This window comes from Callospermophilus lateralis, chromosome 10, assembly GCF_048772815.1.
Source record: "Callospermophilus lateralis isolate mCalLat2 chromosome 10, mCalLat2.hap1, whole genome shotgun sequence".
Taxonomy (NCBI): Eukaryota; Metazoa; Chordata; class Mammalia; order Rodentia; family Sciuridae; genus Callospermophilus; species Callospermophilus lateralis.
This window is the reverse complement of record NC_135314.1, coordinates 99,630,819-99,654,901: the sequence shown is the minus strand read 5'-3', so window position 1 is coordinate 99,654,901 and position 24,083 is coordinate 99,630,819. Positions and strand designations below refer to the sequence as shown.

At 31.1% G+C, this 24,083-nt stretch overlaps 1 protein-coding gene across 2 annotated transcripts in view; it reads right to left on the bottom strand.

Annotated features, from left to right (window-relative positions):
• Positions 1-4,877: 4,877 nt before the first annotated feature.
• The window catches only part of Si (sucrase-isomaltase), a 77,578-nt gene continuing 58,372 nt past the window's right edge, over positions 4,878-24,083 (bottom strand). For both annotated transcript variants that reach the window (XM_076867721.1, XM_076867720.1), the window contains exons 37-47: positions 21,584-21,717; positions 20,628-20,662; positions 20,417-20,533; positions 19,887-20,035; positions 18,613-18,697; positions 18,476-18,529; positions 17,750-17,874; positions 11,382-11,470; positions 8,304-8,353; positions 7,959-8,126; positions 4,878-4,946 (exon numbers count right to left, since the gene is read on the bottom strand). In XM_076867721.1, the coding sequence (XP_076723836.1) occupies positions 4,878-4,946; positions 7,959-8,126; positions 8,304-8,353; positions 11,382-11,470; positions 17,750-17,874; positions 18,476-18,529; positions 18,613-18,697; positions 19,887-20,035; positions 20,417-20,533; positions 20,628-20,662; positions 21,584-21,717 (1,075 nt within the window). The remainder of the gene's footprint in view (positions 4,947-7,958; positions 8,127-8,303; positions 8,354-11,381; positions 11,471-17,749; positions 17,875-18,475; positions 18,530-18,612; positions 18,698-19,886; positions 20,036-20,416; positions 20,534-20,627; positions 20,663-21,583; positions 21,718-24,083) is intronic.

The window sequence follows — 24,083 nt, the reverse complement described above, 5'->3', positions numbered from 1 at the left end:
TCATCTCTCACTATCATCTCCATGCTTGGACCTTGTCTGGCATGAGTACCCAGGATCTCCAGTCCCAGTCTACCTTTCAATGTGTGGAGATGGACAAAGGGTTGGAACAATTGTGAGATTCTGGTCAGGAGTAATTCCCCAGTAAACCTCAAAAGTTTCTCCCATGACTCCTTTCCTGACCTTCTTTATGGGGTATCCTTAGTGACAGGTTGATGGAAAGGTGCTCTGTGAAAGCTTCAGTGACACATACCTTGGGATGAGCAGTTCTGCAGTCTCCCATACTCACTCCTCCTAAGAATTCCCCTCCTCTTGCTGGTCAGCCTCTAGCCATTGAGAAAGGGATATTTTACATGGAATGGTTCATAAAGAAACTCCTGGGCTCCCTTGTTTGCATATGAAGCCTTTGCAAATCTATCTGGCTTATCAACATTGTTGTTTCTGTGCTTCATGAGTTTCTTTGGCTGCCAAAGGATGGCATTTTCAATACACTCCTTTTGTAAACTCCTCCAGGAAAGGGATGTTAAGCATCTAACAACAATTACATATCCTCCTCACCCTCCACAAATTCTTTTGGCCCATTCCAACCTCTCTCCTTTCTTCATTCCCCTTTGTCTAATCTAATCCAGTGAACTTCTGTCCCCCCAACCTGCAATTGTGTATTAGCATTCGCATATTAGAGAAAATGTTTGGTCTTTGGTTTTATGGAATTGGCTTATTTTATTTTTTCTTTTTAGTTTTGTATGTATTTTTGGGTTGTAGATGAACACAATACCTTTATTTTATTTATTTATTTTTTAATGGAGTGCCAAGGATCAAACCCAGTGCCTCACACATACGAAGCAAGGACTCCATCACTGAGCTACAACTGCAGCCCCTTGTTTTTTGATATTGAGTTTCTCTATGCTGCCCCAGTTGACCTCAAACTTGTGATCTTTCCGCCTTTGCCACTGAGTAGTTGGATTATAGCTGTAGCCACCATGCCTGGCTCAAGATGCCAGTTTTAAATGAAAGAAGATATTTGAGTGGAGACTCTTGGGTGAGGTCATTGGTGAATATTTTATGTTATGGTGTATGTGTGTGTGTTTAATGGGATGCTGGGGATCCAATCCAGGGCTTTGCCTCAGGTGCTAAGCAAGTGTGTTACTACTGACCAACAAAGTCAGTTCTTATATGGTGTTTTATTTACTACACATCATAACTATATTTATTCAGATGATAACAATTAAGAATACAAAAAGCTTATTTTATTTGAAAACTACAAAATAAGAATAAAAATACGTGGTGCTAAAGCTCAATAGATTAATGAAATAAAACCACCTCACACACATGCTAGAGAGCAACATGTAGCATGTTTACTGGGAATGATTTGGGGATCAACATCCATAGAAGAAAGGGAAGGAAAAGGGAAGATACAAGACTGAGCAGAGGGGAGCCACCTGAGGTAGGGACCCAACAAAAACTATGGAAAGTACTCTGGGAAGCAGTATAAAGATTCCTTAAAAAAAAAAAAAAAAAAAACAAGGATTGGATGCACTCTTTGACCCAGTTATCCCACTCCTCAGAATATATCCAAAGGATTTAAAAAATCAATATATTATAGTGATGCAGCCACATCAATGTTTATAGCAGCATAATTCACAGTAGTAAGCTATGGAGCCAACCTTAGTGCCCTTCAACAGATGAATGGAAAAATAAATGTGGTATATATACACAGTGGCATATTACTCAGTCATAAAAAAAAAGAATGACTTTGTAACATTTGCTGGAAAATGGAGAGACCTAGACACAATCATTCAAAATGAAATAAGACAATTCCAAAAAACTACAGTCAATTTTTTTTTTTAATATGTGGAAGCTAAACCACAATAATGGGAGAGGAGTGGAAGAATAGAAGTTCAGTGGATTAGAGAAAAGGAAACAAAGGGAAGGGAAGAGGATATGTAATGAAAGACAGCAGAATGAATATAACATATTTTTCCTTTGTACAGATATGAAAATACCTAAGTGAATCCCATCATCACATACATCCACGAGAATGGGGTCCTAATTAGAATAAGATATATTGCACGCTCATATAATTATATCATAATGAAGTCTACTGTGAAGTATAACTAAAAAGAACCAATAAAAAACATGAACAATCTGTTGATCTAAGTAAATGATATGTGAAAATTCTTTGTACTACTATTTTAACTTTTCTAGAGTTGTAAAAAGGGTGTCAAAATTAAAAATTTTCAAAAAATTTTAGAAAAGTATGATGCTATGATGTGTCTTAAGATGACAGCTAACTTGTTATCTGGTCTGAAAGGAGGAGTTCATCAGAAGCAAGTCATTTACTGTCCAGTTGACTAGTTTTTGAGTTACATTCTTCAAAGAGCTGAGCCTCTAGAGAGCCTTGAGAATTTAGGAAGTTAGAATCAGCTTCCAGGCTCTAGGAATAAATAAAATAATCCAAAAATGGATGGAAAAAAAAATAAGCCAGTAATGCCAGTAAATGGATGGAGCTAGAGAATATTATAATAAGCTACAATTCTCAGGAAGGTAGTGATGTGGCAAAAACACACACTCCTGACAGATTTCAGCTTAACATGTTCTTAACCTTTCCTAGTCTTATTCTGAATTAGTGTTTTAGTTAGCTTTTTCTGGCTGTGACCAAAAGACCCAAGAAGAACAATTTTAAAGAAGGAAAAGTTTATTTGGGGGCTCACAGTTTTAGAGGTTTCAGTCCCTAGAGGTCCAACTCCATTGCTCTGGATTTGAAGTAATATTATGAATATTATGGTTTCACTGACTATCAAATGATCATCAGCAAAAAACTGCTCTATTCTTTCAATCCCATATGCAGTGACAGGAATCCTTCTTAGCACCAAGTTTTATAATTTGAGATCTGCTTGCCAATTCCCCTGAAACACTATAAAATTTCTTAGAAGTAAATAATTTATTATTATTGTTGTTGTCATTATTATCACTCTCATTGTTTTCCCTTGTCTTTGTATTCTGAGTTATGTATTATCGTAAATGGTCTATGATAGCAAAAATCTAATTTTATAATTAGAAAACAATTATATCAAGTCACAGTTCATAAGTTAAGTAAACTTGAAAGTAATATAAATGTTAAAAATGCCAAAGAAACCCTTCCTAGGCCATGATTTAGAGAGTCCTAATGAATGAATTAGCTAGAATGATTTATTCAAGTAACTGAAGAAAAATAGACAGTAGTGTTTTTTTGTTTGTTTGTTTGTTTTTATTCTCATGTTTAAAGCGAAACTTGAAAATCAAATGGATTCCTACTATGGAGCTGATAGTTGTTTTCACAAAAATTCATTTGTTGAAACCCCCAAGTCATCAATGTGATAGACACCTGTGGTTGGGGACTTTGGGAAGTAATCAGCCATGAAATTGAGTTCTCACTTAAGGATTGGTGTCCTAAATGTTGGGAAGGATGTGGGGAAGAAGGTACACTCATACATTGCTGGTGGGACTGAAAATTGGTGGAACCATTATGGAGAGTGCTAGGGATGTCTCAGAAAATTGGGAATGGAACTACCATTTCACCTAGCTATCCCACTCCTCGGTCTATACCCAAAGGACTTAAAATCAGCATACTGCAGTGACACAACCACATCAATGTCTATAGCAGCTCAATTCACAATAGCTAAACTGTGGAACCAACTTAGATGCTTTTCAACAGATGAATGGATAAAGAAACTATAGTATATATGAACAGTGGAACATTAATCAGCCTTATAGAAGAATGAAACTGTAGAATTTGCCAGTAAATGGATGGAGCTGCAGAAATTTATGATAAGCAAGATAAGTGAATCTCAAAGAAACAAAGGCCAAATATTTTCTCTGATATATGGATGCTAATTCAAAATAAGGGGTCTGGGAGAATAGATGTATTTTGGACTAGACAGAGGGGCGTGAAAGGAGGCAAGGGGCATGGGAGTAGGAATAATAGGAGAATGCATCAGACATTATTACCTTATGTGTATATATGATTACATGACCTGTGTACATCATGTACAAAACCAAACAAATGAGAAGTCATACTCTATGAATGATGTAAAAAAAATGCATTCTATTGTCATGTATAATTAATTTGAACAAATAAAAATATATTTTAAAAAAAGAAAGGGGACTTGACAGAATTTGCTGTCTTTCCCTCTCTTTCTATGATGGGAGGACTTATGAAGACACCATGGGCAAATAAGGATGATACACTCAACAGACACTGAATCTGCAGGAGCTTTGCATGATCTTGGACTTCCTAGCCTCACAAACTGGGAAAAATAATGTTTCTTGTTTAATACACCAGGTAATGGCAATTTAGTATAGCAACCTAAACTGAATAAGACAAATTTCACTATGAAAATAATGGGAAAATGTGCCCATTTTAATATATATACACACATTTTATTTTCTGTTTCCTAATTAAATATACATGGTACAAAATAATTAAATTTTGTAACGACTTATTACATAAAAAATCTGTGAAATATTAAAAAATATTGTATAACACTTATAATTACATGTTTCACTTAATTTAAAAACCACATTTTAATTATAGTTTAGTTTTACACATACATATTTAATATTATGTGTACAGATCTACCTTCTGCTTATCAACTATCCAAACTATTCAACATAGAATTATCCAAATCCTATTAAAAATTTAAAATAATTGAATACAAACTACATTAATATAAAAAATTTAGCATTACTTTTGATGTACACTGTGCAATAATTTTTAGGAAAGTGTTATGAAAATTATATTTTACAGAATGTAAGAGTCAATGAGAAGGGACACTTATAAGTGCCATGAAACTTAAATCCAGTATTAATTTCTCCTTGAGAACTTGAATTGGTGGCACTCTTCATGACCAGCTGATTTCAAATGGTTCATCAAGAGTAACATTTTTGTCTGTAAGGTCAATATTTAATATCTGAAAAAAAAGTAAAATTGCAATTATTTAATTAAAATCACATTTTTGTTCTTTTTCAAACAAAGATGATTTTATTTAGCATGAAAGAGGATACACTTTTTTTTCTTGCTAAACTTTTATTTCACAGTTGGAAACCATCTCAGCTACTCACGTTATAGATAATGGAAATGAATTACCAGAGGCAGAATGTCAAAGACATAAAAAGCCAAAACTATTAGGCAATCATCTTGATATCTATTTTTTGACACAACACCTAAATTTGGAGGAATTCATGATTGCACTACATAAACTGCTACACTTCCAATCCTCAAATGTTATAAAGGCATCTATCCTTTACGGCCAATTGTCAATTTTTTAAGTATCACCTTCTTTACTGGAGATAAATTCAGCTAGACTCTACAGTGACTAACCATAAAAATAATCTAAGCAACTATGGTCAAATAATCATGTTATATTTTTATTGCTTTTTCTCTAATATATGCTTACATGATTCTCTGTGTCTTAGCTCTAAAAGTTTGTATTCAACCAATAGGCAAGTGAAGGAGAATATCAACATTCTCTGCGGCCTATCACACATCAAGTACTCAATTAAGGGCTTTAAAAAATTTATTCTTCACTTAGGCATAGCAAATCTGGGTCAATTTACCATAGTAGTAGAAGCATTTAAATGGGGAAAAATACTTATCTTAATATCTATTAGTCAGTTTTAAAATTGATCTATTGTAACCAAAAAACCCTAAGCTAGTTCTTTAGTAGTACTTTATCACTTTTACTCAAGAGATACACATCATTAGAATTTCCATTGTATAACAGAGGAAAGTCAGTATCAAAACTATTAAATAAACTGCAAAAGTAAAATGACTAATTACTGTCAATATCTATAACCAGAAAAACAATAGCTCACACAAAAATCAGCTAGACATATTTGTTTCCAGGAAAATGTTTTAAAAATTATATTGATATTGCAATTAAATTATCCTTTGCATAAAGTTGCCACACCTATGCAGAAGGGCAACATGAGTGTAGAAAGAAATGGATTATCTTTCTGTAAGTTCTTTGATTAACATCTGGACAGCCATCTTAAGTGACAATGCCATTAAAAAAAAAAATTACTTTCCTGCCCAAGGGCATCTCTGAAAAAGGCTCACCATTCCCTCATACCTAACCCACCCTTAACCACTCTAATCCCTGAGTCTGCCCTATAAAATCCGGAACCCCAAGCCTCTTTTGCCTCTATCCATCTATGGAGAGATGCCCTTTATTTTTCAGCTCTGACAAATAAAGTCTCCTATATATCTCTGCCTGGTCTTTGTCTTTTATTTCTTGCTCTCCAATCTCCCTGTTCCTCGCTTCCCTTTCATTTTCTTCTATACCTTTCCTACATTAATGCTTGAAAAACTGTGTCCAAAATTTTTTTTTCCCTTTGAATGCACGTGTAAGCAACTCTTCATTTTGTTAAAATGAATATCTTCATTTCAAATGGTTCATCAAGAGTAACATTTTTGAAATCATTAGTGTAATGAAACATCAAAAAATTTCTTCATAGTATTTTAAATTCTTCATAAATATGTTTGGAAGCAGTGAAATATAAACCTTTTTAAAATGATCTATTTTTTAGTGGCACATTTGTTCAAAACAAAATAATACCCAACACATTAAATATAATTTGACATCTTCATTTGACATTATTTGCTTCATTTGAATAAAAGTTATGAGCTTTAGTTGCCACCATAATAGTAAATAAAGAACAAGAAAATAGGTAAAGCAGACTCTTTTTTTAATCTGATAAAACAAAGGACAGTATGACAAAATTCATTTTGAATTGTGATTTACAACCTCTAACTCTTTATTTGGGGAGAATTTATTTCCCTTTGCAAGTAGTTTCTTGGTCTGCCATGTAAGACCACAGAACTATATCACTGATTCCATTCTTTGGAATTTTATAAACCAGTACAATTTTCAGAAAGAAATGAGTGTGAGGTACTAAGTTTTTAATAATTATTTTTGCTAATGAAGAATACTATACCAACCTGCAGTTTCCCAATCTTAGCATAATTTTTTTAGAAAATAAAGGATATTTTAACCACAAAGTAGTAAGAAAAACATGATTTCCACATTGAATTGGAAATCCAACTTGCCTACAAAACATATTAATAGTAGGTCAAGTGTTAAATTTCAAGTGGAAAAAAAAATTTGGTAGCCGCTGTTTAAATCTAATATCCTATGACATTTACAAAAATCTGAGACAGCCCAAGATATAGTCTTTTTTAAATTTAATTTGAAATCAGCAAACTGGCTATTCTGTAAGTTCCAAGTGAATAATGGCTAGGTGGTTTGAACAACTTTAAATACTATGTATTTAAACTTGTTTAAATACTATGTAGTCACACATAGTTTTAGCAGTGCAGATCTGACCTTAAACTTGATCAAAAATTTAACTATTTTGTAGAATATATATTGTTTGAAGTATACCTTAACAATTCATAGATTCACAGAATTTAGAATTGGAAGGAGTTTAGCAGACTGTTTACCTGCTTATTTTTATTTAATTGGAAAGAAAGAGAGGACCCAAAATTAATTTTTCAAAATAAAAAATCAAATTAATGGTAGCAATGTTAAACTCCTTGTTTAATGTCTGTATCCTCACTCAGACCTGTATTCATGAGTAAGAGTAGGTAGCTCTATTAATTTTGAATTTTTTTTCAAAGACATTTTAATCTGACATATACAATGTCCAAATTAACATATTTTATTTAAAAATATTGAAATAGCAATATGCATATTTAATGTAAATTAATTTTGCTATGTCAGAACAATTATTAAAAAAGATACTATTTTGATTGATACCTGTGAAATGTTTCTAAGGGTAATACAGAAATAAAATGGGAAGTTTAATGAATATGAATATTTGAGAAATGTCACAGTTGACTCAAAATTATGTTTCTTTAGGCATGAGAAATATAAGAAGTTCATATTCATATTTTGAATGTCTACATTTTCCAACTCACTTACCTCTTTGTCTAGGTTTTCAAATGTTGTAAGTGATACTGTGTTTCCATTATATATCAAGTTGACTGTATTGACAGCAGCATTTCCTTTCCCCCATACAAGGATGGTTCCAAGCCTCATTTCACTTTTATTTATGTAACCATTTTTCAGTATAGTGCTTGTCAAAGTTTTCTACAAAGGTAAAGGAAAATTTTAAGCCCTTCATTTGCAAAAGCAATTAAATTGACAAAATGTATATTATAGTATAGAAAATTATTGGTGTATTTAAAGTAAGTGTTTTATCTAATAAACATGGAATGAAACTTCACACATTCTTTAACACAATTGTATATAAATAATTTTAAATACCTCTTTTAAATTAAATTGTACCAAGAAGTATAGGTCTCTTTCATAGGTGTCTGTAGAGAGAAAAAAAAGTAATATATTTTTATTTTCAAAGAACAGTAGTAAACTCTTAAGTATAACTAATTTTCTTTCCTGTTAAAAACATTATAATGTTGTATTCCTGCATTTCTAATGAAAGTCAAACTGACAAAACATAAGATTTTTACTTCATCTGGTATGTATTTTATAATAATTTTAGAGCTAACACTTATTAAACATTCTAATTTTGAAATTCTAAGCACTTTATCACTGCTACTTTAGAGATATATATTACTTGATTTTCCATTGTGTAATAGAGGAAAGTCAGTGCTAAAATAGTTAAATAAATTGCAAAATTGAAATGATTAAATATAGCCAACATCTGTAATTAGGATAAATTTACTCTGACTTCTCTGATTGTACATATATGTAAAAAATAAAGAAGCATACAGAAGATGGAAAGTACATCAAATGCCTGATTAAAATACATATTGGGATAACATGGAAAAAGCAATATATTTTAATTCCCCTCTCTACTTACATATGTCAGCATCATATTCCTTAATTTAATGAAAAATTAATAGACTAGTTTTCCTGTAAGAAAATTGATATTCAGCCTCAAACTTTCTTCTCTGAATATAAACTAACATATGCATAACTAATTTAATATGAATTGTGAGTATATTAGTGCCAATATGCCTTAAGTATTTTAGTCTTAACTTTTCAATTTACAATTTTAGCAGAAGTTTTAACAGAAAGTTTTACTCAGAGAATTAGATTAAATAAAGCACAGTGACAAGTACTAGGAAGATAGGAAAAGTTTTGTTGAATAGGAAGAAGTTAACATCTCTGATCATAGTCAAAGACACAAATATATCTAGATGATTCATTAACATCCATAGGGCAAATAAAGATTAAATATTATAATGTTAGAAAGGTTAAGACGTACTTTATGTTTGCAAGTTTTAGGATGTGTTAATTTTTATCTATCTTCAATTTACTTTGAGAGAATTGTTCTGCAAATTATATCACAAAATTTGAATGTATTTGTCTAAAAGAAAGAATAACATCAGATGGGAATATCAATTTAGATTGGTGTCCTCCATGTAGAAGATAACTTTAGAGATTCGAATCTAATAAATTCAGAAACTAAGTATTTTTTGCATACTATATTTGGTGTCTAGTCAAGAAATTCCAGGGGATTATTTGAAAAACATAATTATTTTATATGTTGTGATTACAAAAATTGTCCAGAACAATTTTTGTTCTTGAATAAAGAGATCATAAATATATAATCTGAATCATATTAGTAATTTCCAGCAATTAAAGATAAGTCTGCCATGAAAACTGAATAGGGCACAGGGCATACTAAGTTTTCACTTACAACTTAGTACAGTAGGAAAAGCTGGGGAAAAACAATTATACATATATCAACTTAACACCCCTGGAAAATTATTGGTAAATTCAAAGTACATACTGCTGGAAGATAAGGGAAAGAAAGGCTGTGAACTTAGTAGAACATCAGTTAAAATAGTATTGAAAGTCAAGGTTCTAAACCAAAGGGTTTTATCTCATAGTGGTTTACTGGTTCGCCTTCTAAACCAGAAAATGAAGAGGACTTTATGCCAATTTTATGATTGTTCACTTGTATATGATTATTTCTCTTTTACTTTTCACTTTTTTGTTTTAATTAGTTACACGATAGTACAATGATCTTGACATATCATACATTTGAATCAGATGGGGTATAATTTCTCATTTCACTTTTTAATACTAGGGATTGAACCTAGAAGTGATTTACCAGTGAGCTCCATATCCAGACCATTTTATTTTTTGTTTTGAGACATGGTTTCACTAAGTTGCATGAGGGCCTCATTGAATTGCTGAGGCTGGGTTCAAACTCGCAATCTTCCTTCCTCATCTTCCCGAGTTACTGAGGCTACATGTATGCACCACTCTTCTCTGTGCTAACATAGAATTCTTATGTCAACTTTCTCACATGCTTTATATTTACTAATAGATTCTTATCTTTTTGGTTTTAGAATACTTATTTGATTAAAAGATGATACATATCTTTGCTATTAATGAAAATTTATCATCTGTGGACAGTTAATTTAAATTGTAGTATATGAAAACTACAACTTCACATTGGTGACAGTTTTTATGTCTAAAGTTTGTGTCAATAAAATGTTTAGAACTCCATCTGAGAGAACTGGTACTATTAATGGCAATTATATTTTATCTATAGAATAAGAATCTCCTGAGGGAATTTTGCTCAAAGGAAGAAGATTCCTCATTTTCTCCTCAAACTAGTGGAATTTGGATGGGTCCCAGAAGACTCCTTTTTTGTTTGTTTGATTGTATCATGGTACTAAAGATTGAACCCAGAGGTGCTCCACTGTTCTTCATCTCCAGACTTTTTTTTTTTTTTTTTTTTTTTTGGTGGGGTACTGGGCATTGAACTTTGGGCATTCAACATCTGAGCCACATCCCCAGCCCTATTTTATATTTTAGTTAGAAACAGATGTCACTGAGTTGCTTAGAGCCTCTCCATTGCCAAGACTGGCTTTGAATTCATGATCCTCCTGCCTCAACCTCCCAAACTGCTGGGATTACAGGCGTTTTTGCTTTTTATTTTGTAACAGGTTTTCACTAAGTTGATAATGCTTTCCTCAAACTTTTGGGCCTCCAGAGTCCCTGGGATGACATACTTAGTATCTATGTATTTTAATATATACTCAGTATCTATTTTGTGAATGGCACTGTATTAGCTTCTGCCATAGGTAATACACACTATACAAATCTCTTCACTAGTCAGATATTTAATTTAGGGATTAAACAAATTTAAAACAAGACAGGGGTCTTGAAATATTTCCAATTTTGTTTATCCAAGTTGATTCAAGTAATTTTCAAGGTCTTTTAGCTTTTTATAAAAGCTTTGTACTCAGCTTCCAAAAAAAAAGTAAAATATGAAAGAACAGAATATATATATATATATATATATATATATATATATATATATATATATATAAATTACATTTATCTACTAAATGGAACACTCACTTATAGTATCTCCATCATCCCAAAATAGAGATCCTTGTGCCATCTGATTATCATCTGCAGCAACAATGAGCTTCATGTAATTTTTTCGACTGCAAAAAAGAAATATATAATTTTACCCATACTAGTAGAATAGTGCATTTTATGTGATGTGGCATCCATAATAGTATCCAAAAGAGCACAAATAGAATAGCAATTAAGGAGAATGCAAATTATTTAGACAAAGAAAATTAAAGAATATTTCTCTTTAAAATGTTACAAATATTAAACCATAAAATACATCATATTTAATACAAAATATCATGCATGTCTTTTTTTTTTGAGACAGGTTCTTCCTAAGTTGCTTAGGACTTCACTAAGTTGCTGAGGCTGGACTGAACTTGCAATCCTCCTGCCTCAGCCTCCCATGTCACTGGCACTACAGGCATGTGCCATGACACTATAGGTGTGCACTACTATGCCCAGCACTAGCATATAATAACATCTACTCTAAATTATCAAGAGTAGCCTTATTTATAGTAATTACAACCATATAAAGTTCATTGATAAATTTATTTTTCTCTCTATAATCCTGTCTTTGGCCATGAAGTGTTACTATATTACTTAAGTCTTCTGTGACTTAAGCCTTCTTCATGTTTCCATATATAAATCATTCAATTATCCTTGAAAAATTATTAATAAGAATGTAGAATAACTGGCAAGTTCTATCTATGTAATAGACAACACCTCCCAAGGTGAGGCCTAACTATGAACTAAATACCTGTGCCTGTGCTCATTCAAAAGCAATTTATGGAAAGTAACTGGGTTTGAAAGTCTCATATTATTAACAAAGGATTTCTCAGGCAAATTATTTTTAGGTATCTACCTTTTCCAATATTGTCATGTGAGTCTGCTAAAATATCTGTAATTAAAGCTCAAGTCTTCAAGTCTTCTCAGTAATGACATATTTTTTAGTTAAAAGATGTTAACATTCCTCAGCATTAATGTGTGTGTGTGAGTGTGTGTGTGTGTGTTTCAGTTAATAGGCACTAGTTTAACAGAGAACTGTGTTTTTTAAATATCAAAAATCTGATTTAACCCACAATTTTTCAACATATGTTAAAACTTGAGATTAAAAACTCCATAAGCTTCATTGTACCCGGGGTGTATTCCTATGTCTTCTATCAAATATACTACATTCCCTTTTTAATCCATGCACATAGATTAAAAAGAGAGACAGAGATATATAACCTGACCTCTTTCATAGGAAAAGTAAAGAATCTTCTACGCAGAAATTATGAATGGTCTCCATGGAGACCTCACTTATCAGGTAAAATCATTTTTCTCTTTTTTCAAATAATGTCAGAACAGGATATTGACAGAAATAAGTTAGGTGGTTCCAGGAGATATGGCCTGTCAATACATAGGACACCAAGAAAGTGTTTTGAGTATGAAAAGAGAAGAGAGACAGGAACAGAGTCCTCCATAATCTGAATATCTAAGCCAGGTCTATAGGTCTTGGAAATAAAAATTATTGTGGCACAAGAAATTGATTCTTACATCATTCTCATGAGACAGAATCATCCTATGTTCTTGGTGTAATGGACATGATGGTGAAAGAAAAGACAAGGATAATAGGGAGGAGGACCTGACAGGAAAAAAAAAAAAAAAAGAGTATCATGGCTAGATGATGATCAATTCATGGTGATAATGAGTTTCTGTGTTGTCCCTCAACTCATCTTTATGTGGGGTAAAGCCACTAAAAGGTAGCTTTCCGGTTGGGCTCAGTGGTGCATGCCTATAATCCTAGCAGCTCAGGAGGCTGAGGAAGGAGGATTGCGAGTTCAAATCCAGCTTTAGCAAAAGTGAGGTGCTAAACAAGTCAGTGAGACCCTATTTGTAAAAATAAAATACAAAATAAGGCTGGGGATGTAGCTCAGTGGGTTGAGTGACCCTGAGTCGAGTTTCCTGGTACCAAAAAAATAAATAAATATATCAAAGGCAGGTCTCCTTGCCTTTAGAGAGCAGGGAACTTAGAAATTTGAATAGTGATATTTTCAATAGATATCTACATTTCCATGAGTCTGAAAAATATACTGTAGGGCAGATAAAATGAGGCAGAGACAGGAAAAAAAATAGATGTAAAAGAAAGAGGAGTTTTCCAAACAAAGTTGACTTAAAGTTCATTAAAACATTCATGGTATGGGATATTATTTAGTGCTAAAATGAAATGAGATATAGAGTCAAGAGAAGACATGCAAAAATATTAAATGTTTACTACTAAGTGAAAGAAGTCAATCTAAAGAGCTATTTGATATGATTCTAACAATATGACATTCTGGAGAAGGTAAAACTATGAGGGGAGTAAAAATGTCAGTGGAAATTTTGTGTTGGAGGGAATAAGTAGGTGGGATGCAAAGGATTTTCAGGGTACTGAAATTATTCAGTATGATACTGTAATGGTTCATACCTTGTAAAAATCCACAAATTTAGATAAAACACCAAGAGAGAAACCTAATATAAACAATGGACACTGGATGATAATGATGTGTTCCTACGGGTTTATAAATTATAACAAATGTAGCACTTTGGTGAGGGATGTTGATAATAGGAGAGGCTGTGATAGTGGGAGGTATGTGGGAAATCTCTGACATTGCACATAATTTTGCTGTGAAAACCTAAAATTAATCTCTAAAGACTTTTAAAACTTCATGTTTTCAGGAAGCAAATGATAGTTCTTTCTACATGTCAAAGGTACAGTAAAAGATGAGGACCTAGCTAAGACAGTCATTCAAAAAAAAAAAAAGATTTATTAATTCTTCTACATATTGTATACGTGGGGCACAACGTTTTAATTTGTATTTTAGTTTGATAAATTTTCTTACTTTAAATTCAGATATTTCATTGAAAGACAATTTCCCATAAGTTTCTTGCATTTCTAAATATCTCACATAAAAACTCACAGCTTTTCTTGTGAACTATTGTTTCAAAGAATTTAAAAAGCAAACAGCATTAGTCATGATATACAATAATGTATTTTTAAATGTAAATTGTTAGTATTTTATTGAGTATTTTTGTATCTGTGTTCATCAAGAATGGATCTGAATTTTTCTTTCCTTGATGTGCCCTTGTCTGGTTTTGGTGTGAGGGTGATACTAGCTCCATAGAATGAATTTGGGAGTGTTCCCTTATTTTTTACTTCATGCACTAATTTGAGGAAGATTATCATTAGTTTTTCTTTAATTGGTTAATCAGCTGAGAATTTATCAGGGTCCTAGGCTTTTCTGTGTGGGAAAGTTTTTATTACTGCCTCAATCTCCTTGCTTGATATTGGTCAGTTTAGGTCTTTTTATATCCTCTTGGTTGTAACTCAGATAGTCCAGAAATTTGTCAATATATTTTAGATTTTTGAATTTATTTGAATATGTTTTCAAAATAGTCCCTAATGATCCTCTGGACTATATACCATAATCAAGGAGGTTTTATTCTAAGAATGCAAAGTTGGTTCAACATATGCAAATCAATAAGTAAAATTATGGACAAAATCACATGATCATTTAAATAGTTTCAGAAAAGCTCTTCAACTGTATCTTGCACCCATTTTTGATAAAAAAAATAAACTGAAAAAACCATTTAATATTATTCAATACAGTACTTGAAGCTATAGCCAAAGTAATTAGGCAAGAGAAGGAAATTAAAAGGTTACAAATAGGAAAAGAAGAAATTGAATTATCTGTTTTGGGATAACAATCAATTTCCTGTGCATCAATAATGAGAAAGAAATTAGGAAAACTATTCCATTCATAGTAATATTAAAGAAAAAAACTGTAAAAAAATATACCCAAGGTAGTAAAAGATGCCTATGATGAAAATTAAAAAACATTGAAGAAAGAAACTGAAGAAAACCTCAGAAGGTGGAAAGATGCCCATATTTTTGGGAGAGACACAAATAATATTGTTTGAAAGATGATACTTCCAAGAGAAATCTACAAATGTTACCCAATACCCATCAAAATACTAATGACATTCTTCACAGAACTAGAACAAACATTACTAACATTCATATGAAAGGATAAAAGACCCAGTATAGCCAAAGCAGTCTTCAACAGAAAGATTGATATTGGAGGTATCACAATACCTAATCTAAAATTATAATGTGGAACTAAAGTAAAAATCACATTGTCATATTAGTATGAAAACAGACATGAAGATGAGTGGAATGGAAGTAGAAGACACAGAGACAAACCCACATGGAAAAAGTCATCTATCTTGACCAAGTTTTCTCCAAACTTTGGAGAAAATATACCCTTTTTAATAGAAGGTGCTGGGAAAACTGGGTATCCATTTATAGAAGAATAAAATTAGATCATCTCTCTTGACCTCAAAAAAAAAAATCAAAAATCAACTCAGAGTAGGTCAAAGACCTAAGAAGTAGACTAATCTCTGCAACTGCTCAAAAAATAAATAATAATAATGTCAACATTCTAACGTATGATACAGGCACTGACTTCCTTAATGAGAATCCTAAATTTCAAGAAATAAAACCAATAATCAATAAGTGGAATGGCGTCAAATTAAAAAATATCTACACAGCAAAGGAAATATTTAATAGCATAAAGAGACAGCCTACAGAATGAGGAAAAATCTTTGCCTATAACTCTTCTGACAGGGGATTAATGTACAATATACAGAACTCAAAAATATAACACCAGAAAAACAACCTAATAAACAAATGGACAAATGATTGAAATAGACATTTATCAAAAGAAGAAATACAAATGGACAACAGATATTTAAAAGAAAATATTCAATATCCTTGGCAATCGGGGAAAAGCAAATCAAAAATACATTGAGATTTCATCTCACTTCATTTAGAATGGCAATCATCAGGAACACAAATAATAATAATTACTGTAAGCATGTGGTGAGACTGTAATTAATACAACCACTTAAACATTGTTTGGTGGGACTGGAAATTAATACAACCGTTTTAGAAAGCATATGGCAACAGTAGGAATGGAATTACTAAATGACCCCCTATCTCATTCCTTGGAATTTATTTGAAAAATCAATAAATAATGTAAACATATTATAGTAATATATAAACAATATTTACAGCAGCACAATTAAAAGTAGCCAATTTATGGAATGAGTGTAGGTGCTCTTAAACAGATCTCTTTTTATTCTTCTATAAATGGATACCCAGTTTCCCCAGCACCTTTAACAGATGAATGGGTAAAGAAAATGTGTTATATATACACAATGGAGTTTTATTTAGCCATAAAGAAAAAAAAATCTCATTTGCTGCTGAGTGGGTAGAACTGCAGAATACCTTGCTAAGTGAAAAAAGATAGACTCAGAAAGTTAAGAGTCAAAAGTATTCACTCACATATGGAAGCTGGAGAGAATTTTAAAAAGGAATAAAAATTGATTTCATGAAAGTAGGAGGGAGATCAATAGAGTAGAAAAAAGGGGATTGAGACGGAGGAAAGACAGGAAGGAATGGGGAGTTCTGAGGCAGAAATCTACTCTACTATGCTATGTTCGTGTAAGACTATAATTATAATGCACTAAATAATAATAATAACAGGAGGAGGTGCAGGATCAGTAGAGTAGTGCAAGTGGATCAGGGATAGGCAGGAATATAAGAAAAGGGAATGTGATGGGGAAAGAGATTGATCAAATTGTTATGTGCATGTATGAATATGGCATGATTTCCACCATTATATATAATTATAATGCACCAATAAGAAAATATAAAATAAATTAAATACTTTAAAAAGAGAGCATGGGAAAACATTTTAAAGAAAAATACAGTATTTTCAAGTATGTATATAGAAATATACTTAGTCTGAATTGTCAGATTTATTCATGTTTAATTAGAAGATTTTAGTATTTTAACTGTATACTGGTACTTTAAAATTATTGAGCTTTAATATTTTTCATTTGACAATAACAATAAAAATTTAATTAGCACTGGAACAATAAAGTAGATTTTTAAAAAATTTTAACCATTGTTAAGTATAATAAAGATGATGTCTTTCTTTGAAGGATGGATGGGTTTGCTTATGGCCCATAATAAAACATTAGACTCCCTTAAACTTGGGGTTCTTCAGCTGTGACACAACCCTGATGCATGTATAGCATTTGTGTGGTCTACTTTATGTCATCCAGAATGGGACTTGACAATCAAGGAAAATTTATGTTAATGTGAAGTTTTCTGTTTCTTGCTATGCTATCATTAATAAAGATATTCCTGACTCAGTATCCCCATCACCATGGCAGGCAAACTTGTTAGCTTGCAGGTCAGAGAAAAATCTTAGACCTTTCCAGACATTTCTAGCAGGATATATCACAAAACATAATCAGAGCCCTGAAAATAGTTAACTTACCTATAAAATGTGTTTTGAGCAGGCTCTTGGCATGGTAGGATGTAACCACCTCTAACATGTAGATTTATTTTATCCCAGTCAGTTGGAAATGTACTATTTTTTCCTCTGAAACCTATATCTTCACCCTGGAAATGAAAGAGATGAAAAGAATAACAAGAGGAATAAGAAATAGATCATCAGCAGTTTTGGTACTTGAGGGCATATGTTTATAAACTCAAAAGATATGCTTTCCAGTTTAAAAATTAACAAAAGTGTTTATTCAAGGAATCATGTTGTTTAAAGCATACCCATAGTTCTTAGTTAAATAGGGTCCTCTATAATAACTCTGAAAGTAATTTATAGCTATTTGTTTTTGTGAAGCTTATGTGCAGAACACATATGAATTCTGAAAGGTCACAAAAGCTATTTCTGACTTTCCATGTACATGATCCCTGGAAGGATCTCATTACCTTTAATGATTGTTTATCATAACCAATGAAGGACAAGACCGTACTTCAAGTAATGTTCAATTTTCATGTTTATTTGCAGAAAGAAATCAATGACTACTTAACAAATTATAGCAGAAAAAATTTACCCTCCTTCACTATGTGTTAATTTGATTCAGATATAGTTAGCAAGACATATGTTATACTTTTAAAGAGGAAAGTGAACACACTTCATTGGTTACATCAATGTAACTCTATGCATACATCTTTAGTCAATTCCCCTGAGTTTTTAAATACTTACAGTATAGTAGTTAAACCACCGAGCATTAGGGATATAACCTTCTACAGTGTCATCCTGGAATGTAAAGATGTAATTATTAAAAACATATAAAATAAACTTAAAAACATTTTTTAAACAAAATATGTGGTGGAACTTACAGGATCCAACACAGGGGTGACCAAAAATGCTGGACCCCACAAGAATTGCTTGTATATATCCCAAGTTGGCTTTTCCTCAAAGAACCTTGACAAAAATAATTACAAGTAATTAAAGTAAGTGAAATTATCTTATCTCTACTGAATACCATGAAATGTTTATTCAAATCATGTTTTTTACAGCATACTTTAGTGGATTAAAATGAAAAACAAAGTATAAAAACATTAGAGATAATTCCAACAATTGGAATTCAAAGTTATCTCAACTATCACTAAATATCCTTACATAATGCAGAAAATGTGATGGAATGTAAGACCAACCAGATGAGAAACCACCTTGAAGGAGAGATGTCTTACATGTAGAAATATTAACTTTGCCTAGAATATGATAAAAAAAAAAAAACTAGGAAGCAACATTGATAACACCCTGGAAAAGAACCATAAAACAAACTTGGGCTGTAAGGATGGTGACTTGGAAATTTTGAAACCACCATGATTCCTTATCTCAATTTAAATCAAAATTTGTGTATCCTACTTACACTAGAGCTCTCTCAAAGTGTTTTAAAATTCTTAAAGATTCTTTTATGTCTCAGTGGATATCTGCCTTTGAGATATAAATGGCCATAAAATACAAGTCTATCTCACATGCTGAGAATAGCCCTTATTAATTGTTAACACTTCTATTGTATTCCTCATTGGATTGTGTTTGGTTTTTTTGTAATATTTGTAATATTCACATCAAGAATAAGAATTTGCCTTAAAAATTAGAACAAGCAAAAATGTTTGCAACAATGCTCTATGAGGAAAAAGAATTTTTCAAGATTTGTCATATATCAAATTGAGGTTTAAGGGGTAAATCTAAAACATATTTCTTATGAGAATGTTTAAGGTATTCTAGGGTACCCAGTCAGTATATCTCCTGCAAGAATTGGTATGCTATTTAGTCAGGCATATTTGGTGGACTTAATTATATGCATTAAAACTCAATTAATTAAATTGCTACTTTTCTCCAAGAAATTCTGAATATATGCAATGTAATTCTGCATGTAAAACATTTAGAATAATGCCCATTATATAGTAGTTATTTTAAAACCAAAATAATTTATGTGTTTCACTTATTTCTGACTCATACTACTCTATTAGTAGATGTATTTATAAAAATGTTTTATTAACCCAAAATGCCTGGTTAACATAACAGCAAAAAAGTTTCCTATAAGATTATTCATTAAATTAAAGTTATCTCTTTGTAGTAGGAAAAAAACAAATTTTACACTTACTCATGCAAAAGGGGTCGGATAACAGTGCCACCATGAGCATGAACTTCATGCATTTGTGTATAAAAATAGGGCAGTAAAGTATATCTAATATCTAGAATACTCTTTGACATTGCAGCAAAAGTTTCATTCCAAGAAACAGGATCTTGTCTCTGAAACAAAGCAAAGTGAAACCACCATGATTCCTTATCTCTATTTAAATCAAAATTTTCAAATATATATTTGAACAATAAAAGTAGAAAATTACATTAATTCACTGTAATACATTCTTTCTCCCCAAAATCTTTTGCAATATTTTTATTTTATATAATAAAGGGTTACAGCATAATATACATATTTAAATAAGAAAAGTGCAAATTAAAATTACACTTGATTTATTTTAGAGGAACATAGTTTAGAGGAACATACACAAAGGGTAATTCACATTTTAACAGGTGACAACAAATATGTTGTCAATTAATGACTGTCATTCTATTCAAAATTCTAAGGTTCACTAAAGAAAAAAATTGGAAGTGAATGTGATAAGAACATACTCTAGTAAATGCAATGTTGTGATTTCTTGAGTATGGATAAAATGCTCCAAGTTGCATCCAGCGGGCACAGAGATGATATTCAGAATTGTTGAAGAAACCACAAATGTCTGCTCCAGTCTAAAAGATATTGTTATATATAATTTATTTTGAATAGTTAGTGTTTTTAAAAATATTTTCAGCTTTTGAAAATAAGAGAAATAGATCTACTTACATATGATATTCCAAAGAGACTAAATTCCATCATACCTAAAAATTAGGAGAATAAATCTTAGAAAATTATTTTTATGTTTTAATATTTTCCTCATATTAATGAAGACACTCTTTAATGTCAGTCTGCAATTAAATGAATCCTTTTCAGATTATAAATATGTTTTTCATTCTTATAATATTCTTGCTTTTTTGACTATGTAATACAAATGAAGTTTAGAAATGGACATTATGAGCTTCCATATTTGAAATGATACATTCAGAGTACAAATCTTTTATGAAGACATTATAGAGAAAAAAAGAAAATATTAGTGGTTTTGATTTTTTAAAGATTCCAGTTTCATTTTTTAAATTAAAAAGGATGTTTCTGCAATTATTTCACTGTAAGTTTCATCCATTAAAATAAAATGAATTATCTTTATTAAATATAATCTCTAAGAAGTGATCACTGAAACAAAATAGAACACATATGTTTCCCCAGATATTTGTTCAAGAAATATTTCTAAACACTGTTTCCTTGAATCTATGATTAGTGAAGAAACATACAATGATAATGTCCAATTTACCAGTTACCTGAATATTGTTCAAATTTTCTTTCAAAATTTAGTTTGACATATTTCATTCTTGAGCATCTTTCAGTGGTTCTTATGCCTAGAATCTAGCAGTTCTACCCATTTCTTTATTAGTTCTAGATACTCTTTCCCAGCTCCTGCCTTTTCAACCAAGAAACTAAGACCAAAAAGGATGAAATTTATTTTCTCAAAATAAGCTACCTGGTGTCATTAATTTCTACATAGCAAACTTGATTCTGTTTCTTGAACTACTGCCCTTTCATGATGCTGTGTGTCATCACATTTGATGCCAAAAGCATAATCCTAAGGATTTGAAAAGTCTATGAATTACAACCATCAAAGGTGAACACAATTAACAAAAAAGATAAAGATGCAGATTAGCTCATACCTATGATGGATTTGTCCAAATTGTCCCACTGTGCATAGTTGTCTCCAAGCCAGTGTCCCCCCCATCTTCCACCAGTAGGATACGTGGAACGTGAAATAACCATCCCTCTTTTACCAGTGGTCTTCTGCACTGCACTAATACAAAGGGAAAAAAGATTTTAATTGTTATCATAAGGCATTTTCTTCAAACATTTTTATTTATGAGAACTTTATGGGATATGTATTGAGTTATGAAGTTTATGTTGTCTTCTACTACAACTAACGCTTAGCTTTCTCTCACTCTACAGTGAAATCCTCACAGGTATGAAGGACTTTTGTTTTGTTTTGTTTTGTTTAGTATGGTAGTGGGCGGGGTGGGGAGGGCAGTTGCTGGGGATCAAAACCAAGGCCTTATGCATGCAATGCAAATTCTCTAACACTGAGCCCCAGTCAGTGGTTTCTTCCCTTCCAACATTTACAATATTGAAATGCAGATATTCAGTGGACTTCGTATATTTTTTCAGTGAAAGAAAATTAACTAATACCTATATCCACTATTTACTTAAACAGAACACTTTTATTCTATTTCAATGTGTTATTTTTAATAAATTTCTAGGCTCTAATTATTGAAAAACTCCCACTCTTCTCAATTATAGTTTTTCAATATTTAATATACACATTACTCTGCAGAGAGTCCCTGCTAAAATGTTCTGTTTTAGAGGGTAGTTGAAAGAGAGCAAGGTTTTAATAGATTAAAAAAAAAATCCTTCCAATTTTAAGCATAGAATCTGTCTAATCAATAAAATGAGTACAAATGAGTTAATATTGATTTTTCTTTTCTCCCCTCCTCAGTCTTCAGAGAAGGACTTTTAACAGCATGCATTTTAAAACAGTTTAAATTTAAGAAGAAAGCACTATTTTTTATTATCTGCATGTTTGCCCTTTTTTTCAGCTCTAAATGTAGAACATTTCATTACAAAAGTATGAAAATAGGAAACAATTCACTCTCAAATTAGTTTAAATAAATATTATACTATATTACTCAAAAATCATTTTTTCAGTAAAAGCCACAGAAATATTTTAGGAGAATATACCTCAAATACCTAATTAAACAAATTTTATCATAGACTAATTTTGTCATCAGTATTGAATAATTTGATTGTACAGCATGGATCACAGTATTTGTTATGATTTGTTTGTACATAACACTTCTTGAATGAAACTGAAATTTACGCTGGCAAGCATTATGCTTTAGTATCTCTTGCACTTACTACAGCACTTGCCATGTAGAGGTAGCTCAAGAAATTTTTGAATTAATAACTTTATTATACCAAAAATACAGGAAACTCAAAATATATTAAACAGACATGAGATGATATATGAGGTTTCTTTTGATAAAAGACACAATATCATATAATATTTACTGATACAAATGTTATGTCCCAGGTTAAGTAGATGATATAAGGGAACCATTTTCATTGCTTTGTTTTCATATAACAAATAAAATGGGTCTAGTTTAGGAAAATTAATATTTGTATATATTTTTGTTGGCATTTAATAGGAGATAATTTTTTGTATATTTATATATATATATATATATATATATATATATATATATATAAAGAACAATATAATATATAATCAAACTAAATTTCCAGATGAAATATATGTTCTGAGTTACTTAATCCCCGCCCCCCCTAAATTTTATTTCATTTAACTAATGTAAAGAAATTTATATAAGGGAAGGATTTTCCAAATTCTTTAATGTATTCACATTCAAGGAATACATTTTCCTGAAGAATTTCTTCTCTTATATCTGCTGAATGTATTACTTTGGCAAAAAAAAAAATTATCTAATGCCGCTTTAAATTAATAACTGAATAAATTCCTTCTCAAATAACCGATTAAGAAGGATTCTGCTTTAAAAGTTGTCACAATAATTATCTCCTAAAGGAAATCTAGACTCTTACACTAGACAAATCTCTTTGTAACATGTAATATAAAATATTTATTTGAAAAGTCACTTGATACATTTAAAGACATACATTCCCATCACTATAAATATATTTTAATTATTCCCAACAGTGTTCCAACATTAAAAATAATTTAGTCACAAGTAAAAAAGCTTTATTAATTTTTCAAGAATAAGTTTTCAACCACATCATAATTTGTATTCTTACCAATTGATTAGAAATAATTTCAGCTTATAGAAAGAATTTTAATTCTGTTATACAGGTATTTTTGTTATGGTTTGTTAATGCATATTTTAGCACATTTTTAAAAAGCATTAGTAAAACTGTAAAACTATTTTCAATTATTAGAGAAAAATTTGTTCTAAAAGAAAAATAATGATTTTTAGAGAACTATACATATATTACAAAAAATTGGAGATGTTAAGCAAACATTAAATTGAAAAATTTAAATATATTTTGAAGCTTTCAACAATAAATATCTTATATCTGTTATAATCATGATTCCTAGAGTTAATAATATCAAATTAATCACTTGACTATTGTTTTTAA